The sequence below is a fragment of the Strigops habroptila genome, chromosome 5 (genome assembly GCF_004027225.2).
Source record: "Strigops habroptila isolate Jane chromosome 5, bStrHab1.2.pri, whole genome shotgun sequence".
In the NCBI taxonomy this organism is placed as follows: Eukaryota; Metazoa; Chordata; class Aves; order Psittaciformes; family Psittacidae; genus Strigops; species Strigops habroptila.
The window spans coordinates 12,674,365-12,697,985 of record NC_044281.2 but is presented as its reverse complement, the minus strand read 5'-3'; the positions used below and the strand labels follow the sequence as shown (position 1 = coordinate 12,697,985).

Below are 23,621 nucleotides of genomic sequence, written 5' to 3'. Positions count from 1 at the left end.
GTGCAGTGTCACGCTGTGGTTCGCTGTTGGCTGAGGTGCTCAGATATCTGATGTTACTTGTTTTTAACTTGAACTCTGAATCATCTTTTGATGATCTCTTGACCAGTTTAAATATTTAACTCTTTAAGAATCATCTTACAGTAGTGGTAGTCATGACAGTATCTTCCAACTTGTATCAACTGTGATTTGAAATTAGATCAACTAGGGTGTAGTGAAGCAGCTGAAGTAATTCAAAGCTTTCATATACAGATTCCTGATGCTTTGGGGTATCAATGCACCCGTATGGTGTTCCCTGGAGAATTTCCATACTTGTTTGCCAAGAAGAGTCCTGAGGATTCTCTGAAGTCATCTTGTACTGTGTTGTTTCCTGTTAGCAATACATTGGAGAGCTTCCCCCATTTTTAGTCTAAGGAACATTATGGCTTTTTACATGTAAAAAGTTCAGTGTGACATGGTTACAGATTAATTAGCATAAGTGTTGGCTTCCTGTTTTACTTAAAAATTCCTATTTTAAAATTTAAAGAACAAAATAAGGTAGTATATGCTATTCTTTAGAATGAAAGAAAACATAAGACGGTTGCGTTAGATTAGCAAATAACTTCTTTGACTCCATCTCTAAAAGTAGTAACCAATTATAAATTGCCTGAGATGATGATACCAGTAAGGTAAGGTGTGTGTAGGGTTTTATTTGGATTTTGGGGGTTTTTTGTGATTTAATTCACTGTGAGGAAATAGAGGAAATCTTTGCGGAACAAATCCTTCAAAGACGCTAACTTCTAACAGTGATAGAAATGGGGATCCCTATCTTTTTGCAAAATCATGTCTTTGCTCAATGACAATTCAGTAGAACCTCCAGAGTTTTCAATTTTAATAGTGTCAATAACAAGAGGAATTAAATGTAGTATGTTCTCGAGTAGTATTATTTTCCAAGCTATACTGATGTAAAAGAGGCTTTAAAAGACTAAAACATTAAAACATTACAACTTGCCATGGTAGTGCACTTAAAAAGCTGGGGAACAGAAGATGTACCAAATCATTTGTTATTTTAGATTGCTTAATGAAGCAACCTAATGACAATTCCATGAAGGAAATAAAATGTATTGCAACTGAAGTTTATCTGTCTGTATTTTGGATGCTGGTCGGTAACTGAAGTTACAGGTGGGACTCATGCATCTAATTCATGCTTGCAATCTGTTGAGCACTTCAATGAGTGGTTGCCCCCCTTCTTTTAAATTCTGCTTTCTTATCAATCTAAAATACCTGACAGAATTCTGATATGAGTGTACTCTTTTCTCTAGTTCAGCATCTATCTTTGTGAAACCTGCTTGGCGCGAATGCGGTACTCAAAGAAGTGGGTGGACTCTCCTTGAATAAACGCAAAGATGGAGGTGCCAACAGTCTGCAGTCAAGATAATGGTACTCATAACTTCTGCATCTCTTTCAAAGAGAAAGATAACTGACAGTTTTATTCCTTGGTCTCTGTAACCCTTCTTCCATTAAGTCATGAGAGAGATGAACGTGTCTCGAAGTATTACTACTTCATAATCAGAATTATTCTTGATGTTTAGTGGTGGTATGCAGTTAATCTAGAGAGTGTCAGAAGAGGATACCTGGCATTTGTTTTTGGCTTACAAAGTCGAGGGTCTCTGCGGCTGTATCAAGAATGACTCATAATTGCAAGAGGGGACTTTTTCCTTTTTTGCTTAAGAAAATTTTCTGTGCTTCTGTCTCTAACATCTTGGTCTATTTGAGCCCATTTTGATGTAGAGATACCTTTTGAGGAGATAATTAATACAAATCATCTCAAAAAGAAGCAACCAGTAATGAGGAAAATATTTTAAGTATCTCCACCAAAGGTAGGTGGTTCCTGTAGAAGAGAATCCTTTTAAGAAAACTGTTTTGGGAGATATTTCCCTGTGGGGCTCAAAGTCAGGGTTCACTGAGTTTGATTTTTGTAAGTGCTTAGATGTCTGCTTTCCAGAAACAGATGGCTCCTGATAATGAGGTGTATTTCCAGGCCTTCCCAGTTCGGATACTCAATAGTTCTGCCTGATGAGTGAGGTAAAAGTCCCATCTGCAGAAACTTAGCAGGCAAATATCAGTATAAATTCATGCACAAGGAAAATACCTCAGTGAAACTAAAGTTGAAGATAGATCTCACATAAGTGTTGGTAACTGCAACGTCTAGAGCCAATACAGGAAACAATTAACTGTCAATGGCTATAAAAATTGTGCTCAGTAGCAAAATAAAAAGGGCTTCCATATTTAGGTTAGCCGTAGCAACTAGATGACAGCAGCTGATATTGTCTGCAGTAGAGAGTACTCAGCTATGCTGGAGCTGCTGGGATGAGCTTTGTTTTAAGAAATTATTATTTTGACTTTGGCCGATTTACCTTTAGAAGCTCCTAGTCTTGGGTTTATGCCAACATTTTTCTTGTATTACAGTATTACTCATTGAAACATGCCAAGTTTAATGTTGTAAACAAATAAATATCAAGTCTCCAGTTACATTGGTAATGTGTGATTACTTTGGCACTAAAAAGCAGAGAGACAGCTTATGCTTAGCAAAATACGCAAGAGCTGAGAACTTGCTTTCCATTGACATGCAGTGGGAGTCAAGCATCCAACTCCTATGTTCTCTTTAAGAACCCTTTATAGCTTCATAAATCTAACTCCTAGCATTTGGTATGGTGTATTAGTGCTGTTATAACCATTGTTTCTGGGGAAGTGTCACATGTCAGAAATGATCTATTGTCATTTCTGAAGGAAAATTAAACTCTGTGCTCTCACAAAAATCCAGGTTGTATCTAGGCCTGACTTTGTTCCATACTATCTATTTGTCACCTCTTAGTTTCTGCCTCTGAGATTTTTAGAAAGACACTGGATTTTTTGTTTTCCACTGTATTAGGATACTCTTCCTAACAGGTCAAGCGCTGCTTCTAATTACAAGAAGGGTTCTTGCCCTTTCTTGGGATGCGTTGTGGGTGTCTGTGACAATGGTATGTATTTGGCTGGAATTTGCATCCTCATTAGTGATACTCTACAAAATGTCTGCATTTTCAAGAGTGGAGAAAAACAGATGGTCCCTGGCCCAAAGAGTCAGTCATCCAGTAGAAAAGCCTATAAAATGAACAAAGCAATTTTTTATGTTTACCTCTTCTCAGTAGGAGGTACAGTCTTGAACTCAGACTGATACACGTAAGATTCCCTGTGTTTTTTCTCACAGGTCAGTTGATAATTGCTAGTATTGACCTAACGTTGCTGGTTAATAAAATAGTAAAATTAAACTCTATATAACAGAGTTGATTGCAGGAAACAAGCAAAACAGACAAGAAATGAGTGCATTTCTTAGAAGTATACACTGAGGAAAGGTGCTTTTCAAAGGCCTGGGTCACTGTTTGGCTTTGGTTGGTCTTCTCTTTGTACTGAAGTGTCTTGCGCTTTTCTGTTTCTTGGGCTCAGGTGTATCTCATGTTCTGACTCTAGTGCTACAAGAACTGAGTTTGCTCTGTAAAAGAGATGTCAATGGCGTTGGCATGTTATATGACCTGCTCAGATCTCGCTGGCTGCAAGCACTTTTAAAGGTAAAGTAATCTTCAGCTGTGAAGGCAAAGGCTTCCTAGAGAACAACCTCTGGGGAATAGTTACTTTATTTTGCCATATCAGGACAATAAATGTTTGTTTATGCTAAGTGCAGGTAGTCCTAACGTCGGTCCTAACATCAGCAGTCAAGGTGAACAAAACCACTTTTGCTTTAAAGAAAAAAAAAAAAGGTATTCTCTATCATAATGTCCTGGGCATTAAAGCTCTTCTATTTACGTGTCCGTATTAGGGCCGGGGGGACACTGCTCAGCTGTCTTTCCTTATATCTTTGTATGGCTGTGCATCCCACTTGTTGGCATGGGTGCTTGCGAAATTATGTTCTTCCATTTTGCTCACTCTGATCTGATGTGTAGTTGAAGACTTTACGTTGTTACAAACACCAGCCAAAACTCTGTTTTATCTATTGAGCAGAATTCTATCTCTGAGGCAAATTCTGCACAAGTTCTGCTTTTCCTCTAACAAGGATTTTTAAAATCTTTACATTTTAAAGAAGAATAACTTGCAGTGGATACGAATTTCCGTAACGCCATTTTAAATACAGCAATTCATTTTGTTTTAAATTAAATTTACTTTGTTAATCATGCCTGCAACTAGAGGAAGGAAACTCCAAGTCAGAAATGATGCTATCGGGCTATCGTCCTGTGTAATAAGCTTTTCTTATTGGAAAATTCAAAACTCCAGCATAACTGGCTGGCTGGATAATAATATGGGAGGACATTTATAGGCTCAATTCCAGATGCACTGGATGTTGAGGATTGAGATGCAAGCTCTTTGGACTGAGAAATTCCTAGAAATATGATGTTGTGCATTGTGTATGTTGTATGTTTCTATATAATCCTGTGAACAGATCATATCATCATTGCATTGTCTTGTCTGTCATGGCATGTAATAGATTTATGAATGCCTCCAACAATATCTTGGAAAAAGGCCAGTTCCTGTCACGCTGCAGGCACACGCATTGAATCGTGAGGTAAGACAGTGTACACAGTGTATTGCTTTACTTACTCATTCCAAATTAGTCAACTTAGCTGCAAATAAGTGTTCTGGTATTTCTTTTTTGTCTCGGGTCTAGTACACTATATAAGCTTTAAAGATTCTCTCCTTGCGCTTTTGTCAAACTACTTGATAACTCTTACGGTGTTGAGAGGAGGGGAGGAGAAATGCGTACAACCATGCCTTCCAGACTGCATGAGCCCTGGCCAGTGTGGTGAACACATAAATTGTTTTAACCACTGCCTATGTATTTTTCTTGCTATGTACCTGTGTGGTTCAGTGTTATGGCTACAATCAAGCAGTTTGACATGAGGGTTTTGAAAAGCTTTTTAGATTTTTCTGATCATAATAGCTGATTAATTCTTAACTTTCTGAATTAGTGGGAGAGTTAATGCCTAAGTGGAGAAACTGACACCAGTGATGAAATTGGTTGAGGTATAGGAGGAAAAAAAAAAATCATTTAGAGCACATGACAGTGTGCCTGAACTAAATTAAGCCTGTGTGCAGGCAGGAGTGTTATGCAGCTGTTATCATATTGCCCAATTCTAGAGCAAACTGTATGGATATGCTCAGACATAACTGTATGGATAAGCCCCCCACTTAGCCTGGGGGGCTTAGCACTCTCCTCATACATTTTCTTCTAAATTCAGTTTATCTTTCTAAATTAATTGTTCTCCAGAACCGGTCTCTGTGCTTTCTCTCTTATATTTATCAGGTGGTAGAACTACTGCGTGAAGCCCCTCAGTCTGGTGAGATCAAAGAGCTAAGGCGACTACTGCGTGCTCCACACTTAAAGGCAAGTCCTGCATAAGGAAAGAAAAAGTCTGCTCCCAGAGCTGTCTGCTGTGGGAATAGAAAGAGATGGCCAGCTCTTCACAAGAATCAGCAAAGGAGCCACAAGACACATAGTTTTCTAGTCATGAACTAACCTAGTTGTGAAATCGGATGGGAACTCTGTATCTGAAGTACCTGCAGCAGGTCGCAATTTATTTAAGGGCTATGTTTCAGAGAGGTGTTTCTTTACAAAGTTAAATTCCAAGCGGTGGATGCAGACATATAGACCGGAATTTTCCTTGTAATTGCAAAACATGCATTCTTTACCCTAGAGCTCCAAAAAGAAATATTTCATCTTTTATAAGTTTTTCCAGAAGAAACAGAGAGAGGAACTGTTCTTAAAGCTCAGAGTTTGAAAGAAAATGGCAATGTGTTAGAGAGATCTGTCTTCACATAGGAACTTGCTCACTGATCTGTTTTCTGACCAGTCACTGTTTAAAGCTGTTCTATTTTTATGATCTTTGCTTATGGGTTGGTTATTTGGGTGGTTTGTTTTTTGTCACAGGCCTTGCTCTCTGCTCATGATACTGTAGCCCAGAAAGATTTTGAACCAACCCTTCCACCACTGCCAGATAACATACCTGAAAATGAGGAAGCCGTGAGGATTGTCTGCTTAGTGAAGAACAACCAGCCTCTGGTGAGGGAGCTTTCTGATGCCTGACAAATTATTTTAACTTACACAAGAACTTATAATGCATCACGTGCACATTGGTTTCTTTCCAAGAATGTCATAGAGATTGTGTGCGTTCTTGTCCAGTTTTTACAGAATCACAAGAATTGTTGAGGTTGGAAAGGACCTTAGGAGATCATCTCTAGCCCCGCTCAGTGCCTTGTCCACTCAGCACTTGAACATTTGGCAGATGCTCTTCTCATATAATGAAAATGCAAATTAGATTAAGAGCTATTCCCTTGGCCAAAATAGGGAGGGAGGAAAGATTCTGAAAGATGTTTTAGAAATAATTTGTGTTTTTAAGCAGAAACATTGCATAGCTTAACTAATCTCTTTTAGGAAAAGACAGCTGTAACATTTGAAATAGACAAGATTTCTTACAGTCAATGAGGTCATCTTAGTATGATGAAAGTTGAAGACATTGAAAGACTTAGTACTAATAATGATACATTATCACTAGATCCGTGGCGTGTTAAGGAGGCTATATCTTTCAGTGCTTTTTTGTCATTGCAAAGATCAGATTTGTGATGTGAAAGCAAACTTACTGGGGTTGTTCAGTGATGAGTGTGTTTTTTCTTTGTTTTTGTTTGCCAGGGTGCCACCATTAAACGCCATGAGATAACAGGTGACATAACGGTTGCCCGTGTGATCCATGGTGGGCTAGCAGACAGAAGTGGTATGTGTAATTTGAAACAGTGATACAAACAGTGTGACTTGAAATAAGATATGTGAAGAAAGGTAATAGCTTAGACTCTAAAATTAGCCTTCCATTATAGAGCAAGAAGATGTGTACATTGGACAGCACTGTAAATAGTGACACACTGCAGCGACTTTGATGCGTCATTCATTCATTTTCATATGAATGTGCTACGCTTGAGACTGAGCTAGGTACAAATCCAGTTTCATTGTGTATTCTTGGCACCAATACCTGGATACATCTGTCCTGATACTGATCAGGAATATCCCAAGTTGCAGTATAGTATGAATACCAACAGCTCATTCTCTAATGGAGAAATGGAAAACATGAGTACTCTGTGATTCTATAAGATAATGGGCTTTAAGGAATACATAGTAATACTTTTGGCACTAGTCAACTACACACTTTGGCAGCATTAGTTGCTAAGCAATCTCCCAAGGAGTTTCTTTGGAAGTGTTACTACTTTGTCATCCTAGAATTGATTGAATGTGTTCCATGTTCCTTGGGAAATGTAATGTAACTCAAATGTAAAACACCAGAAGTAAAACTGAACTGTAATGATTATAAAATAGTTCCTTTTAGCTGTTGCCTAAGCAATAGGTGATTAAGTTCTTAGTTTGATTAATGTTGTAATTGAGCTGAAGGCGCAAATGTAGAAGTAAACAATGTTGTGAAGACTTTGTGAAGGGCAGAGAGGAGTCCCAAGGCTTCCCAGTGCACCTGGAAATTTTAAGCATCTGATTCCAAGTCTTATGGTCTATTAATATAATGGGGTTAGCTAGAATAGGTCTAGAAATTACTTTGGGACCTAGAGGTATATCAAAATGTCGCTGCTACTTTTAAGGCAATTCATCAATAGGTTATAAACATGCTGTATGGGGGAGGTGAGAGGAAATAAGAAAACTGAAGCATGCAAGCTCCTTGTGACCCAAAGGAGTCTGCAGTCCTGTCCAGGGGCAGTGTAGCTTAAATCCGGAATGCCTTCCTGCCTACCTGGTGTATGGGAACTTCTAATGCTGACTTCCAAACCTGTGGTATATCTGAGTGTTCCTGCCTTGCCTACCCAAGATAATCCCTGCTGTGATAAAACTGCTGCTGCTTTCATCCTTGTTTTCACTGTAGGGTTGCTGTATGCTGGAGACAAACTGGTGGAAGTAAACGGAGTTCCTGTTGAGGGACTTGAACCTGAGCAAGTTATTAATATTCTGGTATTGAATCTTTTTTCTACTTTGTACCTTAAGAGTAACTGTATGATGTTTCTTTTATACACACGCACACATATGCTCTTAGCGGAGAAAGTCTGAAATTTTTAAGAGAAGATTCAGATTGTTGCCTTACTGTGCATGGAGTTCACAACTGCTCATGAAATTAGAATACATGGCACCAGAATTAAATTGAACCCTCGTTTTGGACAGAAATTAACTTGTGACCATTCTACCTGCAGCTTCTGGGAAAAATACTGATTTATGCAGACTTCACTGATTCATAAGTTTTCTAGAAGCTCCATCCAGTTAATATTTCACAAGAAAGTAGTGGAAAGGTGCTCTTCTCATAAGAGTCCATGTTACAAAATGCACTAAAGCAGAGTGAACGATCTTGTAAGCTACATCACTCACCTTGCAAAAAAGGGCAGTGATAATTACTGTTGTCAAAATTCACATGAAGTCAGCTGTTGCTGTTACTTACTTGTCATTTTGCCCACAGTCTTTCAGGGCTCTTCACTGTGAAGCGTTAGTGCTAGTCAGTAAGGTATTGCTATATGTAATCAGTATCAAATCTTTCTATGTGTTATTTCCTTGGTTGTACTATTTCTAGGTATAAGAAATACAAACTCTACTGGAATATTTAACTTTTTTTCTCTTTCCCCCTTTACATCACTTTTCTAATCAGATCCTGCTGCTAATTTAAATTAGATTTCAGTAGAAAAGTTTAGTATGAATTAACGTTGAAATTATATAGTTATTACATTATTTATATTTAATTGAATTAAAAATACTTAGCAAGACATTGAAGTGTCATTCTTGAGTTTCCTTTAAAAAACAAACAGTATTGTCACATAAACTCTGTCTACCTAAATTCTATTTGTAATATAGACAATATAGTAAGTACAAAGCCATGCTGTATTAAGTTCATGCTGCCAATGTTTGGTTATTTGTACTGAATACTAGTCATGTTGTACTCCTTTTCTAATCTTTTAGGCCCTGTCTCAGGGGACAATTATGTTCAAATTAATTCCCATTTCTGTCCGGCCTGTCAGCAACCAAACAACAGTAAGAGACATTCTTTTTTCCGGATTGTTACTGCAGTTACCCCGATAATGTCTAACGGTGTGATACAAAGCAATGGTGTTGCTTAAAAGCTTACTGCAATCCTTAAAGTGTTACTTGCCTTTATGGCGACCTCTCAACTGGCATCAATATGCTGTTGCTGAAACAGTGAAGATAGTAAGCCGAAATGTAGTTGTAATTTCCTGGGGATAATAAAAAAGGTCATGAAGCCATTTTCAGTGTTATCTACAGGCTGAATGTCAATTCTTTTCACAATGTATGAGAATTTTTTTTCTCCTTTAATGAACAGACAAGGTTTGGGGTTTGATCTGGTTTTTAAAACACGACTACTTCATGAATAGACTTAAGTAGCAGCAATATCTGGCCCTGTGATTATAAAGCTCACGTTGTATCTGTTCTAAACAAAGCTTCCCACTCAATCTTGTATGTTTTCTTTACCAGCTCTATGTGCGAGCAATGGCAGATTACTGGCCCTTGCAAGATCCTGCCATACCATGTGCTGATGCAGGTTTGCCTTTTAAGAAGGGTGAAATACTCCAGATTGTGGACCAGAATGATGCTTTCTGGTGGCAAGCTAGGAAAGTTTCAGATCTCAGTGCCTGTGCTGGACTTATACCCTCAAATCATCTTCTTAAAAGGTAAAGAAGTTGTAATTTTTCTGAGTTCCAGTTTAAAAATTAGCCAGTTATTCAAACTTTGCTACTTAAAATTTTCATAGGTTATTTAGCAATATGATTCAGTGACATCTGACAAACATCTTTCCTCTTTCTCTTCTCTGACTTCTTGCTCTCCTTTGCTTAAAAGTATCTATGTGAGAACAAGCTTTTGAAAGCACCTTATCTTAAACTGATGCCTAAGAAGCACACAGCAGTTGCCTAATCTCTATGCTAGTTGCTAAGACATCTAATGGAGTGTAGCAGCTTCGGTTAAAACTTAGTAGACCTGATTAAAAGAAAGGAGGGGGGGAACCCCAAAACATACTCACCAAACACAAACAAGGTATTCAAGGAAGAATAAGAATCCCTTGCCTATTATTTTCTGCATAAAGAGACCATTATTTTTATATTACATGCTTTCTGAACTAGAGTACTTAAACTGCTGAAACATACTTTCAGTATGATACTCTAACCGTATGTCCCGTCTGCATTTTCCTCAGGAAAACACGAGGCCATGCAATTGTAGATGATAAGCTTCAATTTGTACTATATGTAAACCTAGCTGTGGTCTGTATAATGAAAGCTGAAATCAAACTAGGTTGTGATCAAGGCTGCAAGAGGCTCTGTGTAATAACAGAAGCAGTAATACTACAGTCCACAGCAGTAGCACACTCTTCTGCTTCTAGGAGTTTGGACCACAGTATGGTTTATCTTCATGTGTTTATATATAAACTCAGAATCTTCTAAAGACTTCTGGGCTGTTGATTTGGAAATTGCCTTTAAATAGTTCTGGTAGTATATTGGCTTTCTTTCAGGGCTTTGTAGTGGGCTAAAACACTGGTAATATTTCCATTCTTCTTGTCTTCTGTCAGCTCAGTATTGATTGATCTTATGTTTAAGCAGTGAATCTGAGAGAAGCATAATGTGCTTGTGGACTGGTCTGTCTCTTTAACTGTGATAAATTATTTCTATGCAGGAAGCAGCGAGAATTCTGGTGGTCTCAGCCTTTCCAGCCCCATCTCTGTCTCAAATCATCAATGTGTGAGTGAAATGTTACCTGAATGGTAGAGTAAGAAATAAAAGTCTTTATTTCCAGGGATACTGAACTAGAAGCTCATACAATCCAGTTTAATTCAAATACATTGTTTCTGGAACCACGTTGTAACCTCAGAAGTGTGTTAACTATCCCCAGGAAAATAAATATTAAATGGTAGTTGCACCTGAAGTACTGGTGGTGGAGGTTGTTGTCCCCAGTGTACCTGGGATCTGACTGAGACAAGTTGTGAATTCAACTCCTGAAGTCTGTAAGATCTAGGAGCTCTCTAGGAGAGCCAGTTCTCTCAGAATTGGGTGTAAGTCTTGAGGTGACAAGTGTCCTAGCCTGGCTTTCCAGGGACACAGATAACAGTTCTTCACTAGAAGGTACCATGCGAAACGTTTAGAATGTTTCTTTGTTACCAAAACTATTGAAAGATAGAACTTTTTTCCTTGAGGTATAAGATAAGCTCTGCTGCCCATGAGTTTATTCATGCTGACAATCCAGAAACATTGTCCTCTGCCAATTATAACTTTCTGTAAACATGCCAAATTGTTGCCAGACTAAGAATGTTCTTCCTGTTTTCTCTCTCCTCATTTTATTCTATGGTTCTTTATACTAGTATAAAATTAATTCTCTTGTGATAACTCCCAGATGGAGTGTTTTTCATTGCCTAGGATTCTTCTTGCACTGATTGCTTTGTTCATTAGAGCTGGGGCTCTCTTTCACCGTAATTTTATTGCATTTAACTGCTTCAATGGATATGCTGTGGGCAGTAAGCACTGTGGAAGAAGGTAGGAAATCATGTCTGGAACAGTATTGCATTCCTGTACCTGGAACCAATATAGCACATGGTTTACAGGCTTTTCCAAAAGTTTTCAGAAATGAGGCAGTACATGCAAAAGAAATACAACTTCTTGGCATTTTGTGTGCTTAGCATAATTGAAATCAAGCCTTTTTTCACTCGAAATAGTAGAAGCTTATGTTGCCTTAAAGTGGCAGCTTAAGCTATGCATTATCTGGTAGGGAGCTGAGAGTTTGGATGGGTTGCTCTGTGAAAGGAAAGATTACATTTCCTCTCCCTCTTTTCCTCTCCCTCTTTTTCCCACCTTCAGCAGCTGACCTGGGCAGTTCTGAGAGAGTTTTTCTTTAAAGGATACATATGGGCAGAATATGATTGACAGATGCCCTGACAGTTGCCCTGTAAAATAGCTCTTATTTGGACCTATCTGGAGGGGCACACAAGAACAGTGCAGTATTATGAGCCCATGAGATTGCATTTCAGGGATGTCAATTGATGTGATTTGGGGATGGAGAAGGAGCTGAAACAATCTTTTTCTTCCTTGTAAAAATAATAATAAAACAACCAAACAAAACTCCTTCCTTGAGTGAAGCATACTGGAAAGATACCACCTTTTAAAGCTACGGGAGAGAAGGAAGGGAATGGAAAATTGTATTCTGTTATGATAATACTTAATAAATAGATATTTACAGGATAAACAGCCACAGCCATGTTAACCTTTTATTAGGTTAACATCGAAGGGAGAATTGCAGTTAGATGTGTTTGCCTCTCTGCTGCAAGCCATTCAGAGCACTAGTTTTAGAGGAGCCTTTTGCACATCAGTAAGTTGGAGTTAACAGTAAAAATACTTAAATAAGTCTAAAGCTGATCCGAGTTTCAAGTATTTTCATTCTGATGTCTGAGTGCAGTCTTGTAAGATCTGTAAGGTTTTTTTCCTCCCCACTGTTTTTCTGATTCAGATGAATGTTTTTCTTTGTGTTGTAGAGGATGACATGCAGATTGATGAGAAGTGTGTGGAAACAGGTAACTGAATTCACTTAAGATTATTCTATTTGCTTTAGGGTAGTAGCTAGTTAAAGCCTCGTTTTGTTTCCCAGATAAAAGCAGTCATTCTCCTAGTGAACTTACTGGTAGAAAATGCTTTTTTTCATACCCTGGAAACCTCATCCCATATTAGTGCATTAAAATGAGCTACTTGCAGTTCTAGTGTACAGCCCTTATAGCAAAATGCTGTGCTGAAAAGAGGGACCACCCAAAAAATATCTGCCTGAATGAGATCTGACCTCTCTGATTCAGGTTTTGGACTGTGGCTGTAATGTTACCACAGTTTTTGCCACAGATGATTGTAGTCTTGGAGAACCCACTCAATTCATTGTCAAGAAACTGATCTTGGGAGACTACTTTCTTTCTTTTTAGGCACTGAGCAAGAATTTTACATGTAAATAGTATATGTGAAGACTGTTAGCTTGGCTTGCTCCCTAAAGCAGCAGAGCTCATTCTTCCTTGCCCTGAGGTAATTCAGAAAGCTCTCATGGAGGGATGTGATCCTGTAGGACTGGGTGGAGAGAGACCAGACAGTTAATTCAGTTATGGTGAGCTGTATTTTGCCACCTCAGTTTAAAGGAAAGAGGAAAAATATGTATGAGACTGATAGGAGCTGGAAACTTGGTTTGATTCTGAAATTCTACAGGAAGACAGAACTAAATTTTGAATTTATTTTAATATCTTTGCAATCTGGATTACTAAACAAGATGAAGAAACTTTTGAGTCTGGTAAGTGCCTCTGTCCTACCTCCAAATTCCTTGCTATTCTTCTGCTGTGAGAAGGGTGCCCACAGACAAGCAAGTATCTTAAAAACAAGCAGCTAACAAAAACCAGAATGCCATTTTTGCTTTAGAAGCTGTTCTGGCTTGAAAAGCTATTGTATAAAATCTTGTTGCCTTAAAATCATCCTCTTGCTCTCTGACAGTGGGTAATAACTGTCTTGTTACCCACAAGAGAGTGTTTGTCCTCATGCATCTGTATCAGATCTGTTTATCAAATCCTAATCAGTTATACTCATGCAAGCTGTGACAGCAGGAGCAGCACTGATGTCAGCAGGTAATTGGATTACAACATCAACTCCTACAGGCACTGGGAGTTCAGGCCTCTATTACCCTAAGGTAAAGAGGAGAGCTCTTCTGGACTCCTGATTGTGTGCATGACTGGCATACAAGAAAGAAATGCTTTTGTAGAAGGAACGATATTTATATAAGACATAGAATTTTTTTTTTTCCCAAGCTGTTCTGGAGGGGGTGTTGGTTGGTTTGTTGGTTTTTTGGTTTTTTTTTTTTTTTTTTAGGGTACAGCTACCTGTTTACAGCATAATTGGAGTTCTGCAAAAATTAAGTATTCTAAAATCATTTTTCCACTAATTTAAATCTGCTACTACTAAACTTCCTGTTTGAGATATCTAGTACCTTCTGGAGAAAATGTCATTCCACCTTACACTTGCTCTTCTCCACAAGGTTCCGAATTGCTAGTCAGATCTTCTCCTCTTATCACAGGTGGTTGGTTCTCTTCCACCTCTCAAGCAATGCTTAAAGCTTTTAAGACAACCAGCAGGTTTCTACAGGGCAGTCTTGTTTTCAGCCTACGATGTTTCTGATAACTGCACCTGGGGATTACTCTTGCAAATCCTATTCACTCCTCAGTGCTGAGTCAGCTCTCTGCTGTATCCAGTCAGTCAGAGGAATAAAGGTGCAAATGTTTGCTATCCTACATTTTGCTTTAAACATTAGTTGAATATCTGTGTGATGTATTTTGCAAGTACAATACTGACATAGATGCTGTAGCTGAGTCTCTTCTTTTTTGGAAACTGATAATTCATGCTAGATCAGGCATATTTTAGACTTAAAGCTTAAAGTACCCGTTTCCTAAATTTCCTAAATACATTGGATGATGCTGGTTGAATTTTTTTTTTTTTAGTGTCTTCTAAAAACTAATTGTTTTATGTCTGTATTTCAATGTGCAGAGGAACTTAAAGAAGGTAATAGTAACTTTTCTCTCCCTGGCTTCTGTAAGCAGTAATCTCTTCTAATTTATCTGTGTTTATTGCTTGTTCCCTGTAGGATTCCACACTGCACCCCATGCCATAGAACAGAAGGTAGATAAAGCAGAAATGCTCAAAAAGATTTGAATGGCGGCTCAAAAGACCTGAAGATAGAAATAATACAGGCATATGTCAGCGGAACTTTGCCCTGAACATGCAGTGTTCTGCCAAGTAGTCTTCCTACAGTCATTAAGTAGTTGTTAGTACATACAGAAATGTAGAAATAAAACTGCATTTTTAAAGGTACAGTAGCAAAGAGTGTAGAGATGTGAAAGAAGGGTAACTAAGATAAATCTGATTTTGATACTTGCATGCTCCAGGAAATAACTGTCAAAGAATCTAGTGCTAAAAGATGAAGCATTTCCTGTTTTGCAAATGAAAGTAATGTTCCTGCCTTGGAACAATTATTGCCTTTAAAGCTACGCCTATGTCTTCTGTATCTTATTATTACTTTAACAAGCCCTAAATGGAATAAACAGCTTGGATAATTCTATGTATGATTAGGCAAAAATTAGGAGTCCTTTTTGAAGAGAAATCTAAACACTGCTGATGGCAGGTTTTTTCTGTACTTATTTTTGACCAATCACCTTTATAAATTAGTTTCTGAACTGTTAAAGCGTTGATTTAACAGTGGGAAATTGATATTTTTTGAGCCTTATAAGAGATCTAATTTTTAAAAAATGCATATAGAGATTTACAATGCTCACCTGAATGGTTAAGCAAAGAACAACATGAGAATGGGGCCAAAAAGAATTGGAAGCAACAGGTTAGTTTGGGATGGTGGAGCACAGATACCACTGATCCAAAGAAGTTTAAAAAGGAATAATAAAATCAGGCCTTAATTCTGCCTGAAAGATCTAAGCAGATGCATGTTATTGGGCAGAAACAGAGTTGTAAATTAGTTATTTCTGATTTTGAGCAACTGGTTTGTTGGTAATTGTAATGTTACAACTAAAGAGTTCTTGTAAGCTAGGGGTCACCTGAAAAGCTTCAATTATGTGGAGGTTTTTCTTCTATAAGTATTTCCAAAAATTGCTGAGTTTCAAATCTAATTTAGAAAATACCAAGATTTTCTAAGTTTAATTTTTGTCTTACAGAAATACTGGTCCTTTGAGTTGGTCATTGGGCACGTGAAATATCTAAATATTTCACGTGATGGAGTATTGTGCCTTTTTTATTACTCATGATACTTCCGTATGTTTACCAAAACACTGTTTTCCATTTGGGATCATCCATAATTGTTAGCCATTTAGCTCTTAAGCTTTTATTGTTCTTTATTATTATTTCATGAGTATTTGTTCTTTGTATTCTAGAAGAGGAAGAATTTGGTGAATTTGGTCAACGAGTCTTTATTGGTATGCAATGACTAAAGATAAGTAACATGTCTGGGACTTGATCTAGATTAAGTGCTTGTCTGAAGTTGTGTTTTGTTCTTTAATTCATCTAAAACCTTACTAAATTGAATTCTACTTACATAGCTTTACAAACTTCAAGAGGCCTCTTGCCTCCCGCTAATGCCTGTTCTCTCCATTTAAATCTCTCTTTCTGTTAGGTTTCTACTAAGACCTGGCCACCACTATTTTAACTTGACTGGCTGTTGAGATTTCCCTTACTTTCATGATAAATTTTGCTGTCACTGAGAATAATTACGGGGTCTTCCATTAGAAAGCTAGACCTAAAAGTGAGGTTTTCAGAGTTGGATGGTAAGGTGAAGCAGCAAACCTATCTATGTTACTAAACCATAATGGCCTTTAAAACATTTGGATTCATTCTGGAAGCTGGAACAAATGTTGCAGATATGCTGTAGAAGAGTGAACCAGCTACACCATCAAAAAACAGTTGACTTGTTCCCTCATGATGCTTTACATGGCCAGGAAGTTCTCCTTTGGCTTGTTTTGGGGATCTTGCGGGGGTCTCCAATTCTGGGCTAATTTTCAGGTGACTTTCAGTGAGACTTAACCTCCTCTTGAGCTGTCTTTTCATACTCAGAAGTTCTACCAAGCTGACATACCAAGTGCAGCAGTAAAATTCACTAACTTTCACCCTGCAGAAAGCTCAAAAAAGCAGTATGTTGTGTAGCTTAGAGACACTCTAGACTGAAGAACTAGTTGCCTGCATCTCGGGTGTATTTTCCAGTACTGATATATTTGTCCATTAAAGCTGGCTTCCGCAGAAGTATGCGCCTGTGTCGCAGAAAGTCCCAGACCAACCAGCACTCATGTCACGCTCGGTGCCCCAGCAGCTGTTATAGTGCACTTGCGGCTCCGTATGAAGAAGTGGTTAGGTACCAGCGGCACCCGGCAGACCGGAACAGACTAATTATACTAGTGGGTAAGAGATTAATTACTTAACCAAATTTCACAACCTGTTACAGAGGAGAGGAAACCTTCAGTCATGGTCTGATCCACTGAGGTTTCCACTGCTGACTGCGGTGATTGCAGACTGTGCTGGTAGTTCTCAAAGCAGCATTTCAAGAATGAGTGTCTATAATTTGACTCCGTTACTGATTTTAAAGTTTAATGTATGTATCATCTTTTTTGCTTGAGATAATGGATGTTTTAAAAAGTCCTTAGAAAAAGCCATACAGTTATGAATGCTGGTTGATAATGGATTTTATTTGGCAAATAGTTTGGTTTTAGATTCAGTTGGGACTGGTACAGAAATTTGTAACTTACTAGGAAACATGGTTATGTGGAGGCATTTCTACAACCAGTGTTAAATGCGTGAATATGGCAGTGGTAAGAAGAATGTCTAAAATTAGGGACTAGAAAAATCTCAATCATGGGCAGGAGGAAAAGGTAAAAAGATGCCTTTAATAATGGTTGCTATAGGGAATACTGTATTGAGTGGGTTGCAGGCTCTCAAGTAGTGTTTAATGATAGTGTCTGAAAGGAAGCTGTTGTTCTGCAGTGTTCTATGATCCTGATAAAGCAACCTGGGTAAAGGCAAATCCATTGTCTTTTCTAAGTCTAGAAGTATTAGATGGTAATATTTTTCTTTTAAAATAGTATTGCTGAGCTGTATCCTGGGTATGACTGGGTTGCTGGGAAGTGATTTGTATCCTGAATCAATCAAGATACTTGAGTCACTTCTGGTACATTTTGGGGAAACTTACATTTCATCAATGTGCAAGCACTGTGTTAGGAAATGAGGGGGGTGAATGCAAAAAGTGCCTCTGTCAGTAATCAGCTGCTTCCCAACTTTTCAGGTCCCGCAGGAGTTGGTGTGAATGAGCTAAGGCGAAGGCTTATCGCAAGTAACCCACGAGAGTTTTCAAGTGCCATACCTCGTATGTAATGTTCTTCCTCTTTCCCCTGCTACCTCCTTCAAATGTGATTAGAAAATGTCACATACCTTCCTCTAGCTTGTGTGTATTCATACACTCTTTGCTGTACAGCTGTTTTTTCAACTCTGCTGTAAGCCAGAGTCATTTTGTTTTCGAAGGGTTAGTTTAAAATACTATCTTTCTCCTTATTTTCGCAAATCAGACATAGGTATTTTCAAGTTATAGCTCCTGAAACCCTTAAAGCTTTATGTAACAGTAAATTATCTGCATGATTTTGTTTAATATTGCTGTTTGCTTTTCCTAGGTTTAAAAATAAGTATGTTTCTTAGGTATATTCTAAGTTCATAGTATTTAAGTGATCAGATACGAGAATGAAGGAAACAGAAGTTGGTGCTTAACAGGCTTTACAGCTTTCCTTATTAGCCTTCTAGTCTCAGATGAGACTTACACAGCTTAATTTCTGACGTAATAACTGAAATGGTTTCTACCTGTGCTTATTTGGTTCTTGTGATTTGGATAACCAAACAGGAAATGTATGAATCTGAAGCTGGTTGAAAATTCGGGAATTCTTTTGTGCTTAAGATCCCAGTTACGGGGAAGGTGCAAGTGTAGGAAGATGTGTGGGATGTTTCTGAATCGACTTTAATCATTTTTACATCAGAGGAGTAAAAACAGTTGTTCAACCAGTTCCAAAGTGGTTCCTGATTGGTTTGAATCAGATATTTGGATTAAACCACTCTTCTATTCCAAGAAATACAGATGTGCTCTGCTAATCATGCAAGTTGTCTCATTTTCATTTATAAAATTACAACAATTTTCTTGCAGTTGATTTTGTGTGTGTGTGCTTATCTCCTTTAAGACACCACTCGTGTTCAGAAGAGTTATGAAATGAATGGTCGTGAATATCACTATGTATCAAAGGAAACTTTTGAAAACATGGTATATAGCCACAGGTAAGTAGGAAAGATGAATTACACTTTTGTTACTTAAAATGTAACATGATACAGGACAAGTCAGTTTTGTAGTTAGGTTCCAAGTCTGGGCTCTTCCACTTGTACTTACTATGTATGTTTGGTGTAAATTTAGGTCAAACTACTAGAGCCCATTGCTTCAAAAACTGTGTTTGTGCAGTTGCAAATAAGTTCCTCTACAATTAATCTCAGAATCCTTCTAAAACAAAGCGAGATCTCCAGTCCTGAACGCATTTGATGTGCTTTTAAGTTATGAGGTTTAACCCTTCTGGAACCCAGACTGCTTTCTAAAACTGAGCAGTGAGTCAAACCTACTTACCAGATCTACAACTACATTGCAGAATCTCTGCAGTGATGACATTTCCATGTAAGCAGCTGAACTCTAAAGCCTAAACTTTCAACAGTGTCTCCTCCTTTCTGTGCATCTATAATTCCCCAAAGATAGACCAGTGCATCTACGCTCCTTAAACTGCGCAAAGTGCTTGAGATCTTCTGATTTATGAAGTTATTTGTACTATATAAATGAGAATTTTATCATTGGAATCACAAACTCTAAACAGATAATTTGTAACAAGAAGTAAAAAATGCATGCTTTGGAGATGTCAAACTGTAACGGTTCTGATTTTGTGCCAGTGTAGCAGGGAAGAACAAAGGTGGAGGCTGTTCATCAGTGTTTACTATGTTTTATGCTCATTGTCTTTATCACTGGATTACATTTGAAGATTTCACTCTTAAATGGAACCTTTTTAAGACTCAAGTGCTCTTTCATTTTCCTTCTTCCTTACTGCTGTTGCAGGATGCTGGAATATGGGGAATACAAAGGGTACCTGTATGGTACCAGTATTGATGCAGTGCGAACAGTCCTCGATGAAGGGAAGATCTGTGTAATAGATTTAGAACCACAGGTGAGTTGTAAAGGGGCAGGGAATCTAGAGTTCATATCTCCTGGAAGGAAGAATAATTCTCTGTACATTCTTGAGCTATTGGAACAGTATTAGTTGCTTTGTCTTGTTTTTTCACTTTAGCACATGGTGCTTATTTGTAATAGATTATTCTTTGCATGAGTTTTGAGAGGTGGGTACTACAGTATGTTCAGATCAGTATAGTTCATTTGTTTCCAAGTCAGCAGCTGCATTATCAGGTGGAATGGTACAAAAATGAGTTTTCATACTTGCTTAAAGCAAGATGCTGTCCTCCGCTATGGTGCTTTTTCCAAAGGTAGTTCTCCAGCAGTTAAAAAACAGATTTCAGATTAATCTCTAATGTTGTTGATTGTAGAGATCTGTTAATGACTATGTCCAGTCACTCACTGGAGTTGAAAGCATCTCCTAATAATGTTCCCAAGCAGAATTAAGTGATTTGTATGCTACAGTTGCTTAACAACGTCTGGTCTAGGGATTATTAGTGAGGTCATTTTAAAGTAGGTGTTCCTGAAAAAGATTACTGCTAGGTCTAGAGATGACAACATGTTGTAAACAGTTGGCTTTTTATGGGAGTGCAACTGAGATGAATACACTTGAAATACTTCAACATCTTTTTACTTTTAATTTGCAGGGCATACAAGTAGCCCGGACCCATGAATTAAAGCCCTACATCATATTCATCAAGCCATCCAGCATAAGCTGCATGAGGCAGACTCGTAAAAATGCCAGGATCATTACGGATTATTATGTCAACATGAAATTCAAGGTGAGATTTGGGAATAAAAGGGACTCTGCTTATTATTCTGGGGTTCTGTGTTTAGAACATAATGTAGTCTACTATTTTAATTCTTTAAAAAAAAAAAAATTTTGTCTTTTGGATCAAATCCAAGATATTCTTGTCTTTTTCTATTTAGTTTGTTGGGATTTCTCCCCCCTCCAGATCTTGAAGTGAAAGGATTGTAATTTGTACCTAGGGGATTGAGGCGTTTTGATTCAAAATGTCTTTAAAGAGGAGATTAGACTTTGGCCTGTTTAGGATGCTGGTTGACAGAGTTCCTTGGGAAATATTACTGAAGGACAAAGGGGTCCAGGAAGGCTGGACACTCTTCAAGAATGAAATCCTTAAGGCGCAGGAGCAGGTGGTCCCTGTGTGCCGAAAATCAAACCATCCCTGGAAGTGTTCAAAAACTGTGTAGATGAGGCCCTCAGTGACATGGTTTAGTGGTGGTCTTGGCAGTCCTGAGGTAATGGTTGGACTTGATGAGCTTAAAGGTCTTTTCCAACCTAGTCGATTCTATGATTTCATATACTTTTGTTTTAATTGTTTTGTGACAAGATTTGAGTCAACACATACGTTTACTGTTTGCACTGAAAATCCTGGGATGTACTTCATTCAGTAATTTAATCGGATATTTTTTATGTAGTTATAAGAATGCATTGCTATTTCGCACATGCTTAATGACAGTATCCATATCAATTTTATATTAAGTTCTATAGATAAACCACAAATCCTGCTTGTAGGAAATGCGTTTCTTGTGTTTACAATGTTCATGGTCACAACTGTTTCCATGCAAATCATAATCAAGTTTAGCACCTTAAAATTTTGGAGACCTCAGTCCTCTATATAAACTATATATAGAAATGAATCATGATTGCTCTGTCAAAGGACCATGAACACTGGGGACATTAACTAAAATGTGCAATGAGAACACAAGTGTTAGTGGCTTGGCCCTCAAGCCCCTAACATCCTCTGCCAGTGCTCATTAATAGAATAACCTTCCTGGGGCAAATGGAGCATACTTAGACCCAAAGGTACCTCTTTGGGAAGGATGTAGCAGTCAGGTCTGTTTCAGAGACTTGGTACAGGCTGTGGCAAGGCATACGTTACTATAGCAAACTGTAAATTAAATTAAGTACTCTGGTGCTGTCTTAATCATAGAATGGTTTGGGTTGGAAGGGACCTTAAAGATCACCTAGTTCCAACCCCCTGCCACGGGCAGGGACACCTTCCACTAGACTGGGTTGCTCCAAGCCCCATCCAACCTCTCCTTGAGTATCTATTCACTTCTTGTTTACATGGCCCACAGTGTTCTGCAGGTGCCGTGCAGGTATGTTTTTTACACAACACTGAATTTTATAGACCTACTCTGTGTCTCGCAGGAAGAAGATTTACAGGAGATGGAAGATTCAGCGAAGAAAATGGAAGCTCAGTTTGGTCAGTTTTTTGATCAAGTGATTGTGAATGATAATTTACAAGAAGCATCTGCGCAACTGCTGTCTGCAGTCCATCGTGCACAGGATGAGCCCCAGTGGGTCCCTGCAATATGGATATGCTCAAACACTCAGCCCTAATTCTGAGCAGCAGGCAGCTTCAGAAAGATTACAGCTTATGTTTTACTTCAGGAATAATCCTAATGTCAGGATTGCAAGAATTTATCTTTGTATGCAAGGGATTTGGAAGAGGATTAGGAAAGAAGCTGCTACAGGCGATATAATCATACTATGTTCTGTGTAGCTCTTCAGCTTTTTGTTACAGCTGCATCTACTTTTGTACAAAAAATGAAATATTGAGTGCGCAATTATAAGAATAAATAAAAATCTATTTTGTTGCATGTATCTGCATAATTTACTTGTACATAGCTACAGAAAAGTCCTTTCCTTTTTATTATGGTCACTCTGGTACTGGGATAGCTGTACATCCTGGAAGCCTTACTGACAAACAATATTCAATCAATATTCAGGCCAGAGCATGCTCTTTTAGCATGCTGTCTTGGAGCAGAGTGTTATTTATGAAGTTATAGGTTTGTTGTTTATCCTTTTTAAGACAGGAGCAGAATGCTGTTGTCACAATAAAAACTACTTTAGAAAGCAGAAAGCAGTTATTTTCACACTACCTGTAGCTTGTATATTCTTTTGCTCCATCAACTTGAGTAAATACTGACAACTGACAGAACATGGACTTACCAAAGAGGGAAATAGAGTCGGAAGCCCCTTTTCCTAGTGGTTTGCTTCACCATGACATGTTCTCTTCATCAAATGGTGCAGTGCTTGTGCCAAACATGTTCCTCACTCTCTTTACCTCACAGCTGCTTTGCTCCCTGAGGAACAAAGATGATGATTTGGTTAGCCTATCTCACCTTGGAGGACTATCAACAAAAGCAATTTAGAAAGTCTAGAAAGATTATTCAAAGCTAAATACTGCAGCTACCACCATGCCTGCTTGTTCTAGTCAGGCCTTGTTTAGAGGTGAAACTGGAAGGTGGTGTGGGGGTAAGTACAGGTGGAGGGTGAGACTGCTGCCTGCTCTGTGCTGCTGGTCCATGACCAGCTCCCCCTTTCGGCTGTGCATTCCAACATTTATCCATTCTTTCCTCTTGTCTATTTTTCACGTGTTTACCTACAGATGAATCTGTTTTCACTATTATAAGATGTTCTTATTTGAGTTGCGTTTGCTTCATGTCCCTTGCTCCTAGAAAAAAATTTATCACTTTTTTTCCTACTTTTTTCCTCTTTCCATTTTTTTTTTAATTACGATTATTATTTTGCAAACTGTCCCTGCTACAACCTCAAGGAGGCTGTGGAAACCTTGTTTTCCCACTAACGTGTATTTGCTTTTGCTCGCCCGAGAGACGACGACCGCCCGGCAGCGCCCTGCTGAAGAAGCCGCGGGAGCGGACGCAAACGCAGGTTAGAGCGGGAGGCTGGGCCTGCCCCCACCGCTGGGGGGTATGCAGCATCGACTTGCCCATCCCGCAGCCCCGGCGCGGGGCG

General features: G+C 38.5%; 1 protein-coding gene across 1 annotated transcript; it reads left to right on the top strand.

Moving 5' to 3' along the window:
• The first annotated feature begins 1,334 nt into the window (after positions 1-1,334).
• Positions 1,335-22,465, top strand: MPP4 (membrane palmitoylated protein 4). The gene is given in 21 exon segments (XM_030486328.1): positions 1,335-1,416; positions 3,463-3,584; positions 4,496-4,573; positions 5,312-5,392; positions 5,936-6,067; positions 6,695-6,776; positions 7,920-8,005; positions 8,996-9,067; positions 9,527-9,723; positions 10,718-10,782; positions 11,554-11,571; positions 12,564-12,602; positions 13,331-13,351; positions 14,593-14,607; positions 15,984-16,025; positions 16,831-17,001; positions 17,879-17,959; positions 18,816-18,909; positions 19,724-19,832; positions 20,482-20,616; positions 22,011-22,465. Coding segments are annotated over 21 exon segments (1,914 nt in total). The 3' UTR covers positions 22,203-22,465.
• Positions 22,466-23,621: the final 1,156 nt, after the last annotated feature.